At 41.7% G+C, this 16,948-nt stretch overlaps 2 protein-coding genes across 2 annotated transcripts; both read left to right on the top strand.

Annotated features, from left to right (window-relative positions):
- The first annotated feature begins 320 nt into the window (after window positions 1–320).
- Window positions 321–10,477, top strand: dhx16 (DEAH (Asp-Glu-Ala-His) box polypeptide 16). The gene is made up of 20 exons (XM_077599132.1): window positions 321–591; window positions 1,036–1,250; window positions 1,478–1,719; window positions 2,700–2,883; window positions 2,947–3,003; window positions 3,065–3,319; window positions 3,387–3,623; window positions 3,698–3,886; window positions 4,486–4,596; window positions 4,677–4,792; window positions 4,857–5,067; window positions 5,159–5,257; window positions 6,038–6,331; window positions 6,406–6,568; window positions 7,251–7,369; window positions 7,912–7,979; window positions 8,045–8,207; window positions 8,868–9,029; window positions 9,104–9,277; window positions 10,173–10,477. Exons 2-20 carry the CDS (start codon window positions 1,053–1,055, stop codon window positions 10,299–10,301), a joined length of 3,171 nt encoding a protein of 1,056 aa, XP_077455258.1. The 5' UTR covers window positions 321–591; window positions 1,036–1,052; the 3' UTR covers window positions 10,302–10,477.
- Window positions 10,478–12,238: 1,761 nt separating this feature from the next.
- rnf183 (ring finger protein 183) lies at window positions 12,239–15,024 on the top strand. Its single transcript, XM_077598964.1, has 2 exons — window positions 12,239–12,383; window positions 13,411–15,024. Exon 2 carries the CDS (start codon window positions 13,429–13,431, stop codon window positions 14,386–14,388), a length of 960 nt encoding a protein of 319 aa, XP_077455090.1. The 5' UTR covers window positions 12,239–12,383; window positions 13,411–13,428; the 3' UTR covers window positions 14,389–15,024.
- The last annotated feature ends 1,924 nt before the right edge of the window (window positions 15,025–16,948 follow it).

Below are 16,948 nucleotides of genomic sequence, written 5' to 3'. Positions count from 1 at the left end.
AAAGATGAAAAAAATATTATTTTATTAACATTGATAAGATGTTAGTAACAGGGTTACCTTGATAGCTAATTTCGAAGCGAACAATAGATGAGAAAAATATTATAAGTATTTTTAAAATTTTAATTAGACGTCACAATATTTGTAATGATAATTTCATGCCGACACGGTTCACTGTTCCTGTTAAAAAGCACTTATGACAATGCTGTATTACCTATCTGATTACACGTTCAGGAAATCCTGAAAACATTTTTTATTGTATAGTAGTAGTAGTATTTATTATAATTTCACTTATGTCCATGTGGGGTCAGTCACACTCTGCCACTGTTGTTCCCCAGTTTTCTTCTTCTGCTACTTGAATATCTTCACGGGACATGCGTGTTGCGACATTAGCTTCCCACATTAGCTTTAATTTTTCATGTTCATAGTTACTTGCTTGCTAAAATGCATATTTGTTCACACGACAAACTATACAACGATCTTGTTTAGCCACTGCTTGAAGTGGCGGTACGTATGGATTTACTTCTCTAGCATCTAACAGTGAGTTAGCTGTTAGTCTCCTACTTTGCAACATAAACAAGGTCGCCAGAAGCCGTAAGTGGAGATTTATTGTCGTTATTCTGCTTCTTATTAATGCGAATATAGTATTATTGTGATCTGCAGTAATGAGTCAGGGCTTGTTTCAAATAAAGTCGCGGTTTGTCAAAACAATTTGCGTGTAACAATTGTATGTGGGCCCACCAGGACTTTTCTCAACTATTTAGTCATCATAACTGTATTAAAATAAGCAAAGGCATGACTAATGCAAAGCAAAATGTAAAGGCATTGCCTGGTCATTTTTTGTCCAATCTGAGATTAGATTAGATTAACCTTTTTCATCCCATATTCGAGACATTCAGTTTGTAGCAGTAGAAAGGAAAAGACAGAGATAAAATAGCAACCACACACAGGAAGCCCACAAAAGGCTGAGGTTGAAAATATGTAGAATCACTTTTCCTTCACATTCTTAATTGCATTGTTTTGACTCCATTTTGACAGAACAGACACCAACCACCATGGCCAATCTGGAGCAGTGGGTCAATGACCGTCTGCATGACATCCTGGGCCTAAGTGACCGATACGTGGCCCAGTTCATGATCGGCACCGCCCGTAAGGCGAGCAGCTCCCAAGATTTTGTGGCCCGGCTCCAGCAGACTGGCACGATCGACATCGACCAGAGCGTCACCGCCTTTGCCCATGAGCTCTTTGAGAAGGTGTGTATGAAGCAGTTTTAAAACTTTTGTCCAATCAGAGACGGGGTCACGAATCAGGAGACGAAAAATGCTAGCTTTTGCTAACAGATACAAATCAATGATCAGATGAATCCACATATTCAATGAATTATTTAAAGACCCCGCTGACCTAAAGATAATCCGAAATATTAATTTATCCTTTCAACTGTCAATATTCTTTTTAAAAATGATTTATGCATTATTTTCAGATTCCTCGCAAGCAAGTCGTCGAGAAAGCCTCCCGAGTGATGGAACGCCAGGCCATTGAAATGGATAGAAAGAACCGGACGTACACTTTACTGGAGGACAGCGACAGTGCCGAGGACGTTGTGGTGGAGAAACAGCGGGGGAATAAAAAGAAGAGCAAAGACAAAGACAAAGGGAGCAAGAGAAAAAACATCCGTCGGAAGAAGGACAGCGATTCGTCCAATGAGGAAGAAGTGCCAGTGAGGTAATCCACATAAGTGTTTATTAGCCAAGTTAACATCAACAAGTTTAGATTTGTCAAAAAAAGTTGCAACAATTAGCAAAAAAGAGAAAAAAGGAAACTGAATGATTGCTGGATCCCCCTGTCCAAAAATTGGACGTCTATCACCGTCAATGGCACTGAAACATAAGCATCCACAGCCAGAAAATGTAGTGTCATCAATGGGAGGCAATCCGTTATTTACCGAAACTTGGAACTGATTTTTGGACCCATAATCATTGTATACTTTGGTTTCTCTATTTTAATATAATCTTTAATTCATTGATTAATATTTTATTATAAATATTAGTCAATTGTCGTATTAAGGGCTAATACCTCGGTGATAATAGCTGTCAGCGCTAGCATAGCATAGCAACTTGGTTGTGGCAATCAGTTATTTACCGAAACTTTGAACTGTTATTTTGACCCATAACTATTGTTTACTTTTGCTTCTCTATTTTAATATAATTTTTTAATTCACATTGAATATATTTTTATTCATAATAATTGTCAATTGCCCTAGAAAGGGATAATAATTTGAGGATAACAGCGTTACCCCCAGGGCTAGCCTTAGCATCACAACTTGGTTGTGGCAAAATGTGGGCATCTGTTTTTGTTTGTTTGTTTTTTTTTTTTTAAATGGTAAACCAGCTTTGGTTAGCATTATCTGGTACAGATTTTTGAAAAACACCTCTTTTTTAAGCCTTAAAAGGGTCTTCTGAATTGGGAGGAATGGTCTCCACTAGACAAGTTAGCATATAACTAGCCCTCACACAAATGTACCCTCAGCCTTGCTATCGTAAGAAAACATAGCTAAAGATGCACTTATTTATGTATGGGATGAATAAAGTTTAATCTAGTCTAATCTAATCTAATAATGGATTGCTAGAAGTCAAAAAGAACGGGAAAAAAATAGTAGTCCAAAAAAATGGTCTTTAGTGGCTCTTATTGTGTGTTTCTGACAGCCGGGCCAGGTCGAGCCAGGCCGACGCTGCGGCCATCAAGAAAGACGACGAGGAAGAAGAGGAGTGGGAAAAAGAGGAGCGGGAGCGACTGCAAGATATCGAAGAACGAGATGCCTTTGCCGAGCGAGTCAAGCAAAGGGACAAGGACAAGACGCGAAACATCGGCGAGAGGACCGATAAAAAGGTGACGGTTCACGGTGCCCGAGAACAACCACTCGTGACTTTGACGTTTTCTTGTTGGCTTCAGGCTTACGAGGAGGCGCAGAAACGGCTCAAGTTGGCCGAAGACGACAAGAAGAACATGGTGGGTTCCACGGACGCGGCCGAGGAAAAGCTCTCGAGTCTGATAGGCTTCTTTCAAACAGCTGCCCGAGCTGAGAAAGCAGTCCCGCCGCGAGTATCTGAAAAAGCGTGAGGAGGAGAAACTCGAAGACCTGGAGGCGGAGATCGTCGACGAGGAGTATCTGTTTGCCTCGGACGACGTGACGGAGCGGGAGAGGAGGGAGCTGGACTACAAGCGCACGCTGCGAGACCTGGCCAAGGACTACAAGAAGGCCGGGGCCAAGGAGCAAGAGGAGCGCAAGAACCGCTACTACATGCCGGAGGAGATCAGGAGGAAGGTTCGTGACCCACCGTAGGGAGCCACGGGGCGCCAAAGTAGCCCACGCCTCGGTCGTCCCTCTGCAGGAGGTGCCTCAGAAGGACCTGGAGCTGGAGGAGGAGCCCCCCATGGAACTGGGCGGCGAGCAGGGCCGCTGGGAGGAGGAGCGGCTCAAGACGGCCGCGCTCAACTTCGGCGCCAAGAAAGAGCGGGAGCAGGGCATGAAACGCGAACAGGAGAAATACCAGCTGATCCTGGAGGAGGACGAGATGATCGAATTTGTCAGCACGGCCATCACCATGAAGGGGACGTTGATCGACCAGGTGATACATTTGGGGGACGCTTGCTTTCCGATCCAGTAGGAGACGCCTCTTAGGTGATCCAATCCCCATTTCAGGACGACACTCCGGCGGTGTCCCAGTCGGAGCTGAAGAGGCAGTCCATTCAGGAGGTCCGACGAAGCCTGCCCATCTTCCCCTTCCGAGAAGACCTGCTGGCCGCCATCCATGAGCACCAAGTGCTTGTTATTGAGGGAGAAACAGGCTCGGGAAAGACCACGCAGATACCTCAGTACCTTGTGGAGGACGTGAGTATTGGATTATTTCATCATCATAGCATATTTCCCCACCAAGTAAACGCTTTAAAAACAAATTTGTGGATTTCTCAAATCCAAGGAGCATCATGCCTTCCCGGTTCAATCTTTTTGCTTAGTGGCATATTCCTGTCTAATATTCATGCATTTTCTGAACCGCTTTATCCTCACTTGGGTCGCGGGGGTGCTGGAGCCTATCCCAGCTGACCTCGGGCCAGAGGCGGGGGACACCCTGAATCGGTTGCCAGCCAATCGCAGGGCACGAGGAGACGGACAACCATTCACACTCACACCCATACCTAGGGGCAATTTAGAGTGTTCAATCAGCCTACCATGCATGTCTTTGGAATGTGGGAGGGAACCCGGAGTACCCGGAGAAATCCCACGCATGGACAACATGCAAACTCCACACAGGTGGACCGACCTAGATTTGAACCTAGGACCCCAGAGCTGTGAGGCCCCCAAATAAACACTTTAAAAACAAATTTGTGGATTTCTCAAATCCAAGTAACTTCACAATCCAGTCTTTTTGCTTAGCGGCTTTCAGCGTCCTCCAATCTAATTATTTCAAACCTTGCGTATCTTTTCCTCAGGGTTTCACCAAAGGAGGGATGAAAATAGGATGCACACAACCTCGTAGAGTGGCAGCCATGTCAGTGGCGGCCCGGGTGGCGGAGGAAATGGCCATTAAGCTCGGTAACGAGGTGAAGCAAAGAAAAACTAAAACTGGAACGCATTTGATTTTCGGGACTAATTTCCCTCAATTTTTGTCGACCTCGTCCAGGTGGGCTACAGCATCCGCTTCGAGGACTGCACGTCCGAGAGAACGGTGGTCAAATACATGACGGACGGCATGCTGCTGCGAGAATTCCTGACCGAGCCCGACCTCGCCAGCTACAGGCAAGCGTCATCGTCGTCCATCGGCACGATTGAAAACAGACATTTCCCGTTTTTCTGGCATCAGCGTGATCATCATCGACGAGGCGCACGAACGGACCCTTCACACGGACATCCTGTTCGGCTTGATCAAAGACATCGCCAGGTTCCGACCCGACTTGAAGGTCCTGGTGGCCAGCGCCACTTTGGACACGGCGAGGTTCTCCACTTTCTTCGACGACGCGCCCGTCTTTCGGATTCCGGGCAGGAGGTACCCCGTGGACATCTTCTACACTAAAGTGAGTCTGCGAAATTTATGCGTTTGTTCTATTTAGGAATAAGAATCAAAAAGACTTGAGTGAAGTTAAAGTTGAGTTTTGGAACTGCTAGGCTCCGGAGGCCGACTACATGGAAGCGTGTGTGGTGTCAGTGCTGCAGATCCACGTCACACAGCCTACTGGAGACATTTTGGTCTTTCTCACTGGACAGGTACGCCGCCAAAAAAATGGTAGTGGTGTTTAGTGCTAAAAGTAAAAATAAATAGATTAAAAAATAATGAGATGTTTCAATTGGGAAGGTACACCGCCAGAAAATGGCGTTAAGGAGAATAAAATTGTGAAGTGATATTAGGGCTAATTCACTACTATGCAGAAAATTTGAAAATCTTGAAAATGGTTGTTGTATTTCTGCAAGTCAACTTTAAAGGTGCATTGACATATTGAATAGATGAATAAACTGCAAATTGTTATATTTTTTACCTTTTTATCCTTTTGGTTAAATTGCAAGAATTAAGGTTTTACTTGATATTCAGATTTTTTTAGGTAGTACTGTTAAGAGCTAAAAATAAATAAATAGATAAAACAAATAATTAGATGTTTTATTGGAAAGGTGATACGTATATATTTGTTTCAAGATTGTATTTCTTTATTTCAAATAGTGTATCATGTGTTTCAATGTGAATGTTTATCTATTGCATTTTTTTTAATCTTAAAATGTGTTTCTGTTTGATTCATTTGAAAAATTCCATGAAAAATAAAATAACTAATAAATTAAGAGATTACCTAAAAATTAAAATATTTGAATCTACTATCATAAAAAAAATAATCGATTTCATGACACTTGCAAATTCCATCGATTGAACTTATTCATAATATTTTTATGAAATTCGTCAGCTGCGCCACATTAGAAAACTTCACTTTCACTTTTATTAAAAAAAATAAAAATAAAACAAGAAAAAGACTTGATTTGACTTGTTGTTCCTCCTCGCAGGAGGACATCGAGACTTGCTGCGAGCAACTCCAGGACCGATGTCGGCGACTGGGCTCCAAAATCGCCGAGCTTCTGGTCCTTCCCATCTACGCCAACCTGCCCTCGGACATGCAGGCCAAGATCTTCAGCCCCACGCCGCCCGGCGCCCGCAAGGTGGTGGTGGCCACCAACATCGCGGAAACCTCGCTGACCATCGACGGCATCATCTACGTCATCGACCCGGGCTTCTGCAAGCAGAAGAATTACATCGCCCGTACGGGCATGGAGTCGCTGATCGTCATGCCCTGCTCGCGGGTGAGCACCAACGCCGCCGCGCGCTTTGGCTTCAGCTGCCTAAGGCTCATGCTGTCGCGCGCCGCCGTTCCCAGGCGTCGGCCAATCAGAGAGCGGGACGTGCCGGCAGGGTGGCCGCCGGGAAATGCTTCAGGCTGTACACGGCGTGGGCCTTCAAGCACGAGATGGAGGAGATGACCGTGCCTGAGATTCAGAGGACTAACCTGGGAAATGTCGTTCTTCTGCTCAAGAGTTTAGGTAGGCGGGATCTACGGGGTGACAGACAATACTGTAATCCCTCAAATATTGAGGTTAATATAGACCAGACATGGTCGCGATAATTGAAAAATCGCAAAGTAGGGTCACCCCTATTAAAAAATAATAATAATATATATATTTTTTACTTAAATGCGGAGTCCTAGTGGCAAGAGTGGCCTCTGCTTACGAGTTTCAGCGTGGATTTTCAAATTTTTTGGAACTTAAAAAATATATATAATAATATTAATTTTTGGGGGGGGGTCATAAAAATGTGAAAATCCAGGGTGAAACTCGTAAGCGGGAGCCATTCTTGCTACTAGGACTCGGCACTGAAGTATTTTTATTTTATTTTAAATAATTAATCACAGAAAAAAAATATTCGTAGTACTGAAGTCGTGATAATCGAGGGATTACTGTAAATCAAAATGGGGAGGTCTCCCATATTGTGGATCGGAGATCTGCTGGTGATAAACTTATTCTAATTTGCAAAACAGAAGGGATAAAAGAGCTTGCTTTTCTGTAGTTGTAGTGTAGAATATCTGAGACGATTTCCTGCATCATTTTTTGATCATCCTATTTTGATTGATCACCAAATGTTTCTGACGCGTCGTTTCATCGGCTAAAAGATAAATCAATAGTAATTGATGTTTAGTGTACAAATTTATCTCTGTGTACGTGCTAGGTATCAATGACCTCCTCCACTTTGACTTCATGGATCCACCGCCGCACGAGACGCTCCTGATGGCCCTGGAGCAGCTCTACGCGCTCGGAGCGCTCAACCACCTGGGCGAACTCACCACGGTAGGATTACCCGCAACCCAGCTCACAGATATTGGTACCCATCAATGACATAAGAAAAATAAATGTAAAAGGGAAAAAAAAGATTTCCCTTTTAAAATACTTGGGACCTCTCAATCTAAATGTCTTGATTGTATAGATTTTCTCCTGAAGTTCTTTATACAGGAGTTAAAAAAATGAAGGATTACCAAAAAGGTAGAGTAGGACTCTAGATGCTGTTTTATTTAGTTTTTTTAAATTAAAGAAACAAAAAAAGCCTATTTACAGTTTTTTTCCCTTAAAAAAAACTAAATATGTCAGGTTGCAAATATAAAAACAAATAACTGCTAATGTTGGCAGTTTTTTTGCCTTCTTTATTTTTAACTTTTAAATAAAAAATGTTCTTTCATTCATTTTCAATTCAGCTAATTCCCGTCTTTGACCACTTTCTGGTTACAATGTCTCCCATCAAAGAATCAAAATCAATTACCGTAGATTAATTTGGTCATCGGTGATTGGTTGATTGAAGCTAATGTGTGTCTGGCTGGCCCGTTTTGGGATTTCAGCTTGGTCGCAGGATGGCCGAGCTGCCGGTGGACCCCATGCTGAGCAAAATGATCCTCGCCTCCGAGCAGTGAGTCATTCACTTGTCAATCCGTGACTTTTTGTCCCTCTCGCTCACGCTGCAAACGCTTCAAGGTACAAGTGTTCCGAGGAGGTTCTGTCCATTGCCGCCATGCTGTCCGTCAACAACTCCATCTTCTACCGGCCCAAGGACAAGGCGGTGCATGCCGACAACGCCAGGATGAACTTTGTGGTCCCGGGTGGAGATCACCTGGTGCTGCTCAATGTCTACAATCAGGTAAGGACTGGCGAGGTCCTCATCCGATGTTCGGTATTGGTATAGGTGGCACCAGATGCGACATGTCCGCCGAGTAGGGCTTACTTCTCTTCAGCTGTCAGGCTCTTTAACAAAACAAATGGCTGAATGTTAAGACCAACCGTATGTATACATGTACATCTATGTGTATGTATATTTATATACATGTATGTACATGTATATTTCAGCAACACACTTATTTATTTATTTATATATTTATTAATTATTTTTTGTTTATTTAGTAACAAATGTATTTATGTATTTATTAATTATTTTTAATGTATTAATTAATTTATGTATGTATTCATTAATTTATCTATTTGTTAATTTAGTTATATATTTATATTTTCATTTATTTATTTATATATATTTATTAACTTATTTATTACCTATTTATTTATGTCTAAAATGTATTTTCCTGTGTCTGTATTCTCACCCTCTTGCTACTGTGACAATGAAATAAGATGAATAAAGTTATCTAATCTAATCTAATTTTTGGAAAATAAGTACTGGAACAAATCATTGCGTAATATCGTAAACAAAGCATTTACAAGTGTTTTAGGGATTTATCATTTACTGCTTACTTTATATTTTGCATCATTTTCACTTGGTTATTTGTTTTTGACGCCAAATCTGCCATAGTGGGTGGAGAGCGGCTACTCCACGCAGTGGTGCTACGAAAACTTCATCCAGTTCCGCTCCATGCGGCGAGCGCGGGACGTGCGCGACCAGCTGGAGGGCTTGATGGAGCGCATCGAGGTGGAGATGGTCAGCTCGCAGGAGGATGTCATGCCCATTCGCAAGGTACCGACCGGACTGCCCTATTTGAACAAAATAGTCGCCCTGGTCCCTTAAGGCCAGCGTTTGGCTCTTGGCAGGCGGTGACGGCGGGCTACTTCTACCACACGGCGAGGCTCAGCAAAGGAGGCTACAGGACGGTCAAGCACCAGCAGACGGTCTACATCCACCCCAGCAGCTCGCTTTTTGAGGAGCAGCCTCGATGGCTCATCTATCACGAGTTGGTCATGACCACCAAGGAGTTCATGAGACAGGTCTGCCACAAAACCCTTATTTTCATCGTTTTTATAAACGTTAATTTTACATCTTGTCGACTAATGGGTGACGATACACGTCACCGTATTTACTGTAATGTTACTGTGGGCGTAACATTTTAACATTTTAAATCATGTTTGGGTAACTATCAAACAAATCCTTCTTTTTCAAACATCAACATATTTTCCTGTCTGTATTCTCACCCTCTTGCTACTGTGACAGTGAAATTTCCCGAATACGGGATGAATAAAGTTATCTAATCTAAAACTAAAAATATTTTAAAAAATTGGTCATTACAAACATACTTAGGCAGCGCGGTGGAAAGTGGTTAGCACATTTGCCTCACACTTCTGAGATGATGGGTTCAATCCCAGGTGGATTTCGGTCTAACTGTGTGGAGTTTGCGTGTACTCCTGTTTCCTCCCACATGACAAAAACATGCATGCTAAGCTAGCTGGCTAACACTCGAAATTGCCCCTAAGCTAGATGTGATTGGTTGTTTGTCTTCTTGTGCCCTCCGATTGGCTAGCAACCAATTCAGCGTCTCCCCTGCCTAATGCCCATAATTGCCTGGGTTAACCTTAAGCACCCTTGTGAGGATATGCAAAATTAATCAATAAATATAGTCTGCTTTAATGGAGGACTACAGGAATGAAAGAATATTTAATTTTTTCTTTTGTTATTTTGAATATGTCCCGTTTACTTCAAAAAAGTTTCAAAGTTAATATTTACTGTATTGATTGCATTTATTTAAAACATGAATATGGAGGTGAATATTGTGAATCAGGGGGCGGCTTATACGAGAGAAATTGTAAAATTCAACCATTTTAAGGCAATTTTAAGGGTGCGGCTTATATGCGAGAAAATACTACATTGTCTTTGCCCCTCCTCCAGGTGGTGGAGATCGAGAGCGGCTGGCTTCTGGAAGTCGCCCCTCACTACTACAAGAGCAAGGAGGTGGAGGACAGCAACAGCAAGAAGATGCCCCGCAAACTGGGCAAAGCCAAGGAGGAGTTGGGCTGAAAACAACCCAAGTATGCCCGTCCATTTAGCCAATCATGTGACTAAAAGACATTCCAGACAAAAGCAAGGACTGGTTAATGATAAATGCCATTGGCTCAGTAGTGACGCTCATACTTGAACTGAGAACAAATTTGTCTTGATTGCTGTGGAGCAATAAATTTTTACTGCTGTTTGTATTTCCTCTCCACATTCCGGTACTTCCCAGTTTACGTACGCTGCAAAAATTGTAGAGGAAGCCAAGAAAGTGAACCTAGTGAGGATTAGAGATAATCAATGGATGTAAATTTTACATTTTTATGCGATCCTAAAATAGAAGAGTTTTCAGATTTTAACACGAAGTTCAATGTTTGCAAAATATCAGAACAATTTTCATGTGGTCATTTTAAGTTCATCGCAAATGGTCATAAATTTGTTGTTTGTCATGTTAAAGTTGTTTGAATAGTTTTATTTAGAAAAATATTTGACATATGAGGTTTTACGTGAACATTTGATCATTTAACATGATACTTCTACATGACTTTAACATTTTTAAAATCACAAATATTAGATTTTGCCATGACAATGTGTCAACGTGACCATTTTTACCACCTTTCCCAGTTCAAAAGAACTGGAGGTTTAATAGGCCTCAGGGCAGTGAGTTAGTTCAAAATAATTACGTTTTAAAATGCCAAGTTTTGATTCAGGACACTGCCAGAGTCCTTTTTCCCCCCTTCTGAAGACATCCTTTGCTCGGATTGGCCTATCAAAGCCCATTTAATAACCAACCTGCCAGGTGAGTGTGATTTCTTTTATTGGAGCATTTTTTGGCGGGTTTCACCCCACCAGGATTCAGAGATTCCAGACTTCTGTCTAGGCAAGCAAATTCAAAGAATAGGCATGCAGTCGTACCTCTACTTACGAAATTAATTGAAATCTTGTAAGTAGAGCAGTACTTTATATGTAAATTTCGTCATTCGTTCCACGGTCTTCAAAAAACTATCAACTCAAGCCTTTAAATTTTGTATGAAAGTTATGAGAAACATAAATGTGAAAGAAAATTACAAGAAAATGATTTATGAATGTAATTCAATGAATAACAAGTATGCAAAAACTTGTTCTATTCGTGGAGTAGTACAGTACAGGAAGGAATAAGCTAATGTTAGCGCACGAACACAAATGATGAATTCAAATAAAATACCAGGACAATTAAAAAAAACGGAAACAGGAAATGCATCCACATTCAGAAGGATTTTGTAACCTGAAATTTTCGTACCGGGAGGTATTCATAATTAGAGGTACGACTAGTATTATTTATTATGACTCAACGGCGTGAATTCCAAGTTATTGTGAATGTTGTTTTCTCTCCTGTGACCTTTGACCTTATTATTCACAGGAATTTTAAAAGGAGAAATATACATGTGGATATATTTAAAAAAACAAGTTAATTCAGTGTATATATATATTTGGTTGAAATTCATGCATACCATTTCATGAAGGGGAAAATAAATGTAAAGCAATCTAAAAGAAAATTGCTAAATATATGAATAATAGATAACAAATGGAATTTTAAAAATTCATAAAATAGCCTAAATACCAACTAATACAATAAAACTGCAATAAAAATGGAACTTAAACATTTTATTTTTAAAAAAGCAGTATATCTAAAAAAGAGGCATAGACATAAACACTGAAAATATGAAGAAATAAAAACAAAGGAGGAATATTTAGAGTACATCCATAAAAATTCATATATCAAAATGAAACTCAAAGGAGAAAAAATCAATTAAAAAAACGAGAGTATGCACAGTAAAAACAATTTAAAAAATGGGAACGCATATTTAATAAAAAAAAATAAAGTCATGTTTTAGCTCATTTTGAAAAGTCACTGTCATCTTCCTCTTGCAGAAATGTACACACGGGACCGGGCGGGTCGAACCGGTCGGACCGGAGGTGGCTGACAGGCGCGCGGGGGGTGAAAAGGCGGCGCCGCGTGGCTCAGTCGCAATGACAAAACAAGACACGGCAGCGAGACTTGCGATCAAAGAACCAATGCGGCTCCGTTCGCCATTTTCTCGGCTGCGTGATGACACGCCACCTCTACAGGTAACTTGATTTACATTTCAAGTATTTAGGTATTTCTTTATTTATCTTCAGTTTGACGTTTTTACTCGTTGACAATTTGACATCATTATGTCCTAAAACAAAAGATCCTCTTTTGTTTCTGGGCAGATGGTTTTGTTTGCTTGTTTTTTAAACGTATTCACTGCCCTTGAAAGTGATAGATGTCCAATCCATTTGGACTGCCAGTCCACTTGGATTGGACGTCCTCTGTCGTCAATGGCAACCAATGAGCTAAGATTAAAATCAGGGTTTCAATTGAGTCGGAATTTCAAATATGACAGACAGATATTTTGGTTTTCGATTGTCGGTTTACATGTTTACATTTACGTTTTTAATAATAAAGGAAAAAACATCAATGTTTGGTTAAAAAGTCATCTTAACAAAACAACTGATTTGCGTTTGAAAATAGAAAATCAGAACAAATATTGAAACTTTTTGAAAATCCATCAAAAATGATAAAAAAATAACCTATTCAGATATTTTTTTTTAATTCATAATTAGAATGAACGGCATAACATCATTAGAAAATATAGAAATCAAAAACAAGGCCAAGGTTGTTCTAATCACATTTGACAAATGTATTGCATGAAAATGTTTATATAAAATATAATTTAAAAAATACTACAAGATCTGACCACAAAAACAATTCTTTGGAAAAAATAAATGAAATATTAAAAAAAATAAAATCTGTATTAAAAAAAGGGGGGTGCGACAAACAGATAGACAATCCCAAAATATGAATCCAATTAAAAAATAGCTGTCACATAGACGCCAAATTGCGTAACGTCGCTAATCAACGTGCTTATGATAATTACAATTTTGAACTGCCGTTTACCTTTGAAATGTCACCATCCGCCTCAATCAAAATTACACAACATACACAGCTGCGTATAACGAAATTGGTGATTTTGATTTTCATTTCATTTTGATCAAAATCACCAATGGCAACGAAGGAAAAAAACAAACATTAGGGCAACAAAAAAACTGTCATACAAACGCTTGTGCGCAGATAGCGTGAGCGTCCGACATGAGCGAGGAGCGGGAGAGACGGCGGAGCCGTCGCAACCGCAGCCGCGAGCCCCGGCTGCCCCCCAACGTCAAACCCCGCGTTGACACCCGACGCCCGCCCAAGTCGTCCAGGCCGCCCAGGTCCAGGAGCACCGAGTCGGAGCGGGCTCGACGCCCGGGCGAGCCCTCCCAACCTCGCCGGCAGAACCGCCAACGGCGCGGAAGGAGCGCCGACTCCGGCGAGCGGCGCCGGAGAGGCGAGGAGAACCGGCGCCCGGCCCAGGCCGAGGCCTCGGCCGGGGACGACGGCGAGGAGCCCGAGTGCGCCATCTGCTTCTGCTCCTACGACAACATCTTCAAGACCCCCAAGCTGCTGGCGTGCGGGCACACCTTCTGCCTGGAGTGCCTGGCGCGCATCAACGTGAGCGCGCCGCAGCTCAAGACGCTGTCGTGCCCCGTGTGCCGCGAGCTGACCGACATCCCGCACGGCCAAGACCTCCCCCGCCTGGACAACAACCAGGACATCATCGGCAGGCTGCCGCCCGAAATGCGGCGCGCCCGCTCGGTCCGATTCAAGCGCAGCAAGGGGAAGCTCCTCCTGAAAAACCCGGGGAACGCCACCGCCGGCGCCTCCTCCTCTTCCGCCGCCGCCGCCGGCCTGACCTTGCCGCGAAAGACCCGGGCCCCCGCGGCGGACACGCTGGGCCTCCGCGAGGTGGAGGACGGCGGCCGGCCCGCCGCCGTGGTGGACGTGGGGCGCCCGCCCAACAGGGTGCGCGGGCGCATTCGGCGTTTTTTCCGCTCCGATCGCTGCTACTACATCAGCGTGGCCTCCGTGGTGACCATTGCCCTGGTGCTCCTGCTGGTGGGAATCCTTGCCTTTGTCATCGTGCCCAACGCGACCCCCCCGAGACCCCCGCCGGGGAACCGCACGGCGCAAACGTCGTCGCCGCCAAACTCTTTGCCCGCCGGACTGTGAGAGGAGACTTTGTTTGGAACTGGGAGTGCTTATACTTGGCGTTCGTACTTTTTTTTTCATGCCCTATTTTTTTTTCTCCCAAAAATCGATTCAATCGCTCAAAATTCAGCATGAAGGAAAAAAATGTATCTCATGATTTATTTTTTTTCAAATGGTTGCAAATCTAAACTTAGAAATCCCCCAAAAAATGACCACATGCAGGTGGCCCAGTGGATGAGTGTTTAGCATGGCAGCCTCACAGCTCTGGGGTTCTGGGATCAAATCCAGGTCGGTCTACATGTGTGTCGTTTGCATGTTCCCCCCAGGCCCGGGTGGGTTTTCTCCAGGTACTCCGCGGTTTCTTCCCACATTCCAAAAACATGCATGCTAAGCTAGCTGGCTAACACTCTAACTTGCCCCTAGGTATGAGTGATTGGTTGTTTGTGTCGTTGTGCCCTGCGATTGGCTGGCCACCGATTCAGGGTGTCCCCCGCCTCTGGCCTGAAGTCAGATGGGATAGGCTCCAGCACCCCCCGCGACCCTAGTGAGGATGAATGAATGATCCCATCCAACACTGCAACCAATGGTGCCATTCAAAATGGATTAAATTGTCATTTCACCTACTAGTAATTAAAAATGACAAACAAATTAAATCAACTTTTTGATTTAATTCTTCCCAAAACAAACACGGAAACGTATTCAAATAAAACAATTAGCATACAATAGCCCTTTTTTCCCCCATCGCTGCCAGCCCTCCCATTTCAACATCTCTGACAGCCCATTGGTTAACGCGGACACTTTTTCCACTTGTCAAAAAGAAATCAAGTCCAACGAGGACGGCGACATTTTTCCCAATCAAGGAAGCGAGCGGCGAGTGGAACGTGAAAACTCAGTCAAAAGTTGGAAATACATTCAAAGCGTCCTTTGCGGACAAGTTGGACGCGTACGTTTCCTCGTTTGGACAAAAACAAAGTTCTACCCTGGAAATAGCCTTTGTAAATATTCAATGGTCAACATTGAAAACTCACATTTTTAAATATTTTCTTGCTCTGTTGATTGAAGAGAAAAAACAAAAAATTGTGAAAAACTGCAACTGTGAAGTGATGGAAAGTTTACACAGCCCTTTTTTAAAATGCTGGATTTTTTCAGGTGTCAAATGGGGCTGCCCATTTATTGTAGATTATGATATATATAATATGGAAAATTTGTGTTTTTACTTTTGTGTTACTTGGGTCTTTTTAATTCTTTATAAAGGGAATCAATTGCCGTCAAAGAGTGGTTTTTTTTCTACACGCACACACATTTAATTCAAAATGACAAAACAATTAAATCAATCTTTTTCCCCCAATTTAAAAAAAAAAAAAAATATTTAGTTTTTTTTGTATTTGGTTGTTTAGATTTTTATCTGTGAAATATTTCTTTTGTATTGTAAAAGGAATCAATTTCTGTAAAAGAGTAGATTTTTTTACACCACACATTTAATTCAAAATGACAAAAAAAATCCCCCCCCCCCATTTTTTTTTGCATATTTATTGTTATTATTTTATATTTAGTCTTTTACTGGGTTCTTTCTATTTTTATTGGATATCTGTCAAATATTTATTTGTAGTTCATTATAATCAATTGCCTTAATATATCAGATATTTACATGACTACTCCTTATGTTTTCTTTAATTAAAAGTAATTTTTTTTCTTAAATAAAAAAAACAGTAAATATTCCCCCAAAAATATTTTTGGGGGGGAATAGTTAGTTTTTTATGAGTACTTTTTAATGGATATTGGTCAAATATCTCTTTTCAATTAATTATAAAGATAATCAATTGCCTTCAAACATTCACACGCAAACAAATATTTAGTTTTTTTACTTAAAAATGAAAACAAAAAAATCAACTTTTTCCCCCAAAAATATTTTAGAATTTTTTTAGGGTGGGGGGCTATTTACTTTTTTTTTTTTTTTAAAGGCTTTTATTTTAAACGCTCCTTTAAAAATAATCTAAAACCCGAGATATTTACTCCTTTTAACTTTGAAAATGTTCAAATACACGATTAAAAAGACACATATTTGAAAGAAAACAAACTCCCAAAATAAAAAACAAAGATTTCTTGAAATGTGAATGAACGCTGGCAGCCCTATTTGCAGGAAGTCAAGTATTTAAAGGGTTGCTTAAACACGCAATCTGTTTGTCACAGGCCCAAAAAACAGCAATGACAGTGTTTATTTTATGCTTGTGTATACGCCAACATCTTCTTGTATATATAATACCACTCCGTAAAGTATTTTTCAGTAAAAAACTCGTCCAATTTTCTGCAATTCATGTTTGTCGTCCGTACACTTTTGGAGTTTTTTCTTCTTCTTTTGGGAGATGACGAATGTGGCCCGCGGTCTCGTAAACACGCCAAGAGTACATTTCCAGTTCCTCTCTTCTTGTCTCGTTCCCCCTACAGGCAGCCCAAACCGGTCGGACGCTTTCTGGAGTGACGCATTTTCCGGATTCTTCACTTTCGACAGCGAGCCAACCAGAAAAAACAAAAGGCAAGTACCATATTTTTCTTGCGTATTAGCCGCCTCCGCGTATAAGCC

The sequence above is a fragment of the Stigmatopora argus genome, chromosome 4 (assembly GCF_051989625.1).
Source record: "Stigmatopora argus isolate UIUO_Sarg chromosome 4, RoL_Sarg_1.0, whole genome shotgun sequence".
In the NCBI taxonomy this organism is placed as follows: domain Eukaryota; kingdom Metazoa; phylum Chordata; class Actinopteri; order Syngnathiformes; family Syngnathidae; genus Stigmatopora; species Stigmatopora argus.
The sequence above is the reverse complement of the archived record's forward strand: the minus strand, read 5'-3'. Positions and strand labels throughout refer to the sequence as shown.

Bases quoted from the DNA above. Each gene is read 5' to 3' on its own strand.
- rnf183 (XM_077598964.1), top strand. From the start codon at position 13,429: ATGAGCGAGGAGCGGGAGAGACGGCGGAGCCGTCGCAACCGCAGCCGC.
- dhx16 (XM_077599132.1), top strand. From the start codon at position 1,053: ATGGCCAATCTGGAGCAGTGGGTCAATGACCGTCTGCATGACATCCTG. The intron at 4,597-4,676 runs GTGAAGCAAAGA...GACCTCGTCCAG, and splicing joins CCATTAAGCTCGGTAACGAG to GTGGGCTACAGCATCCGCTT. The intron at 7,370-7,911 runs GTAGGATTACCC...TTGGGATTTCAG, and splicing joins ACCTGGGCGAACTCACCACG to CTTGGTCGCAGGATGGCCGA.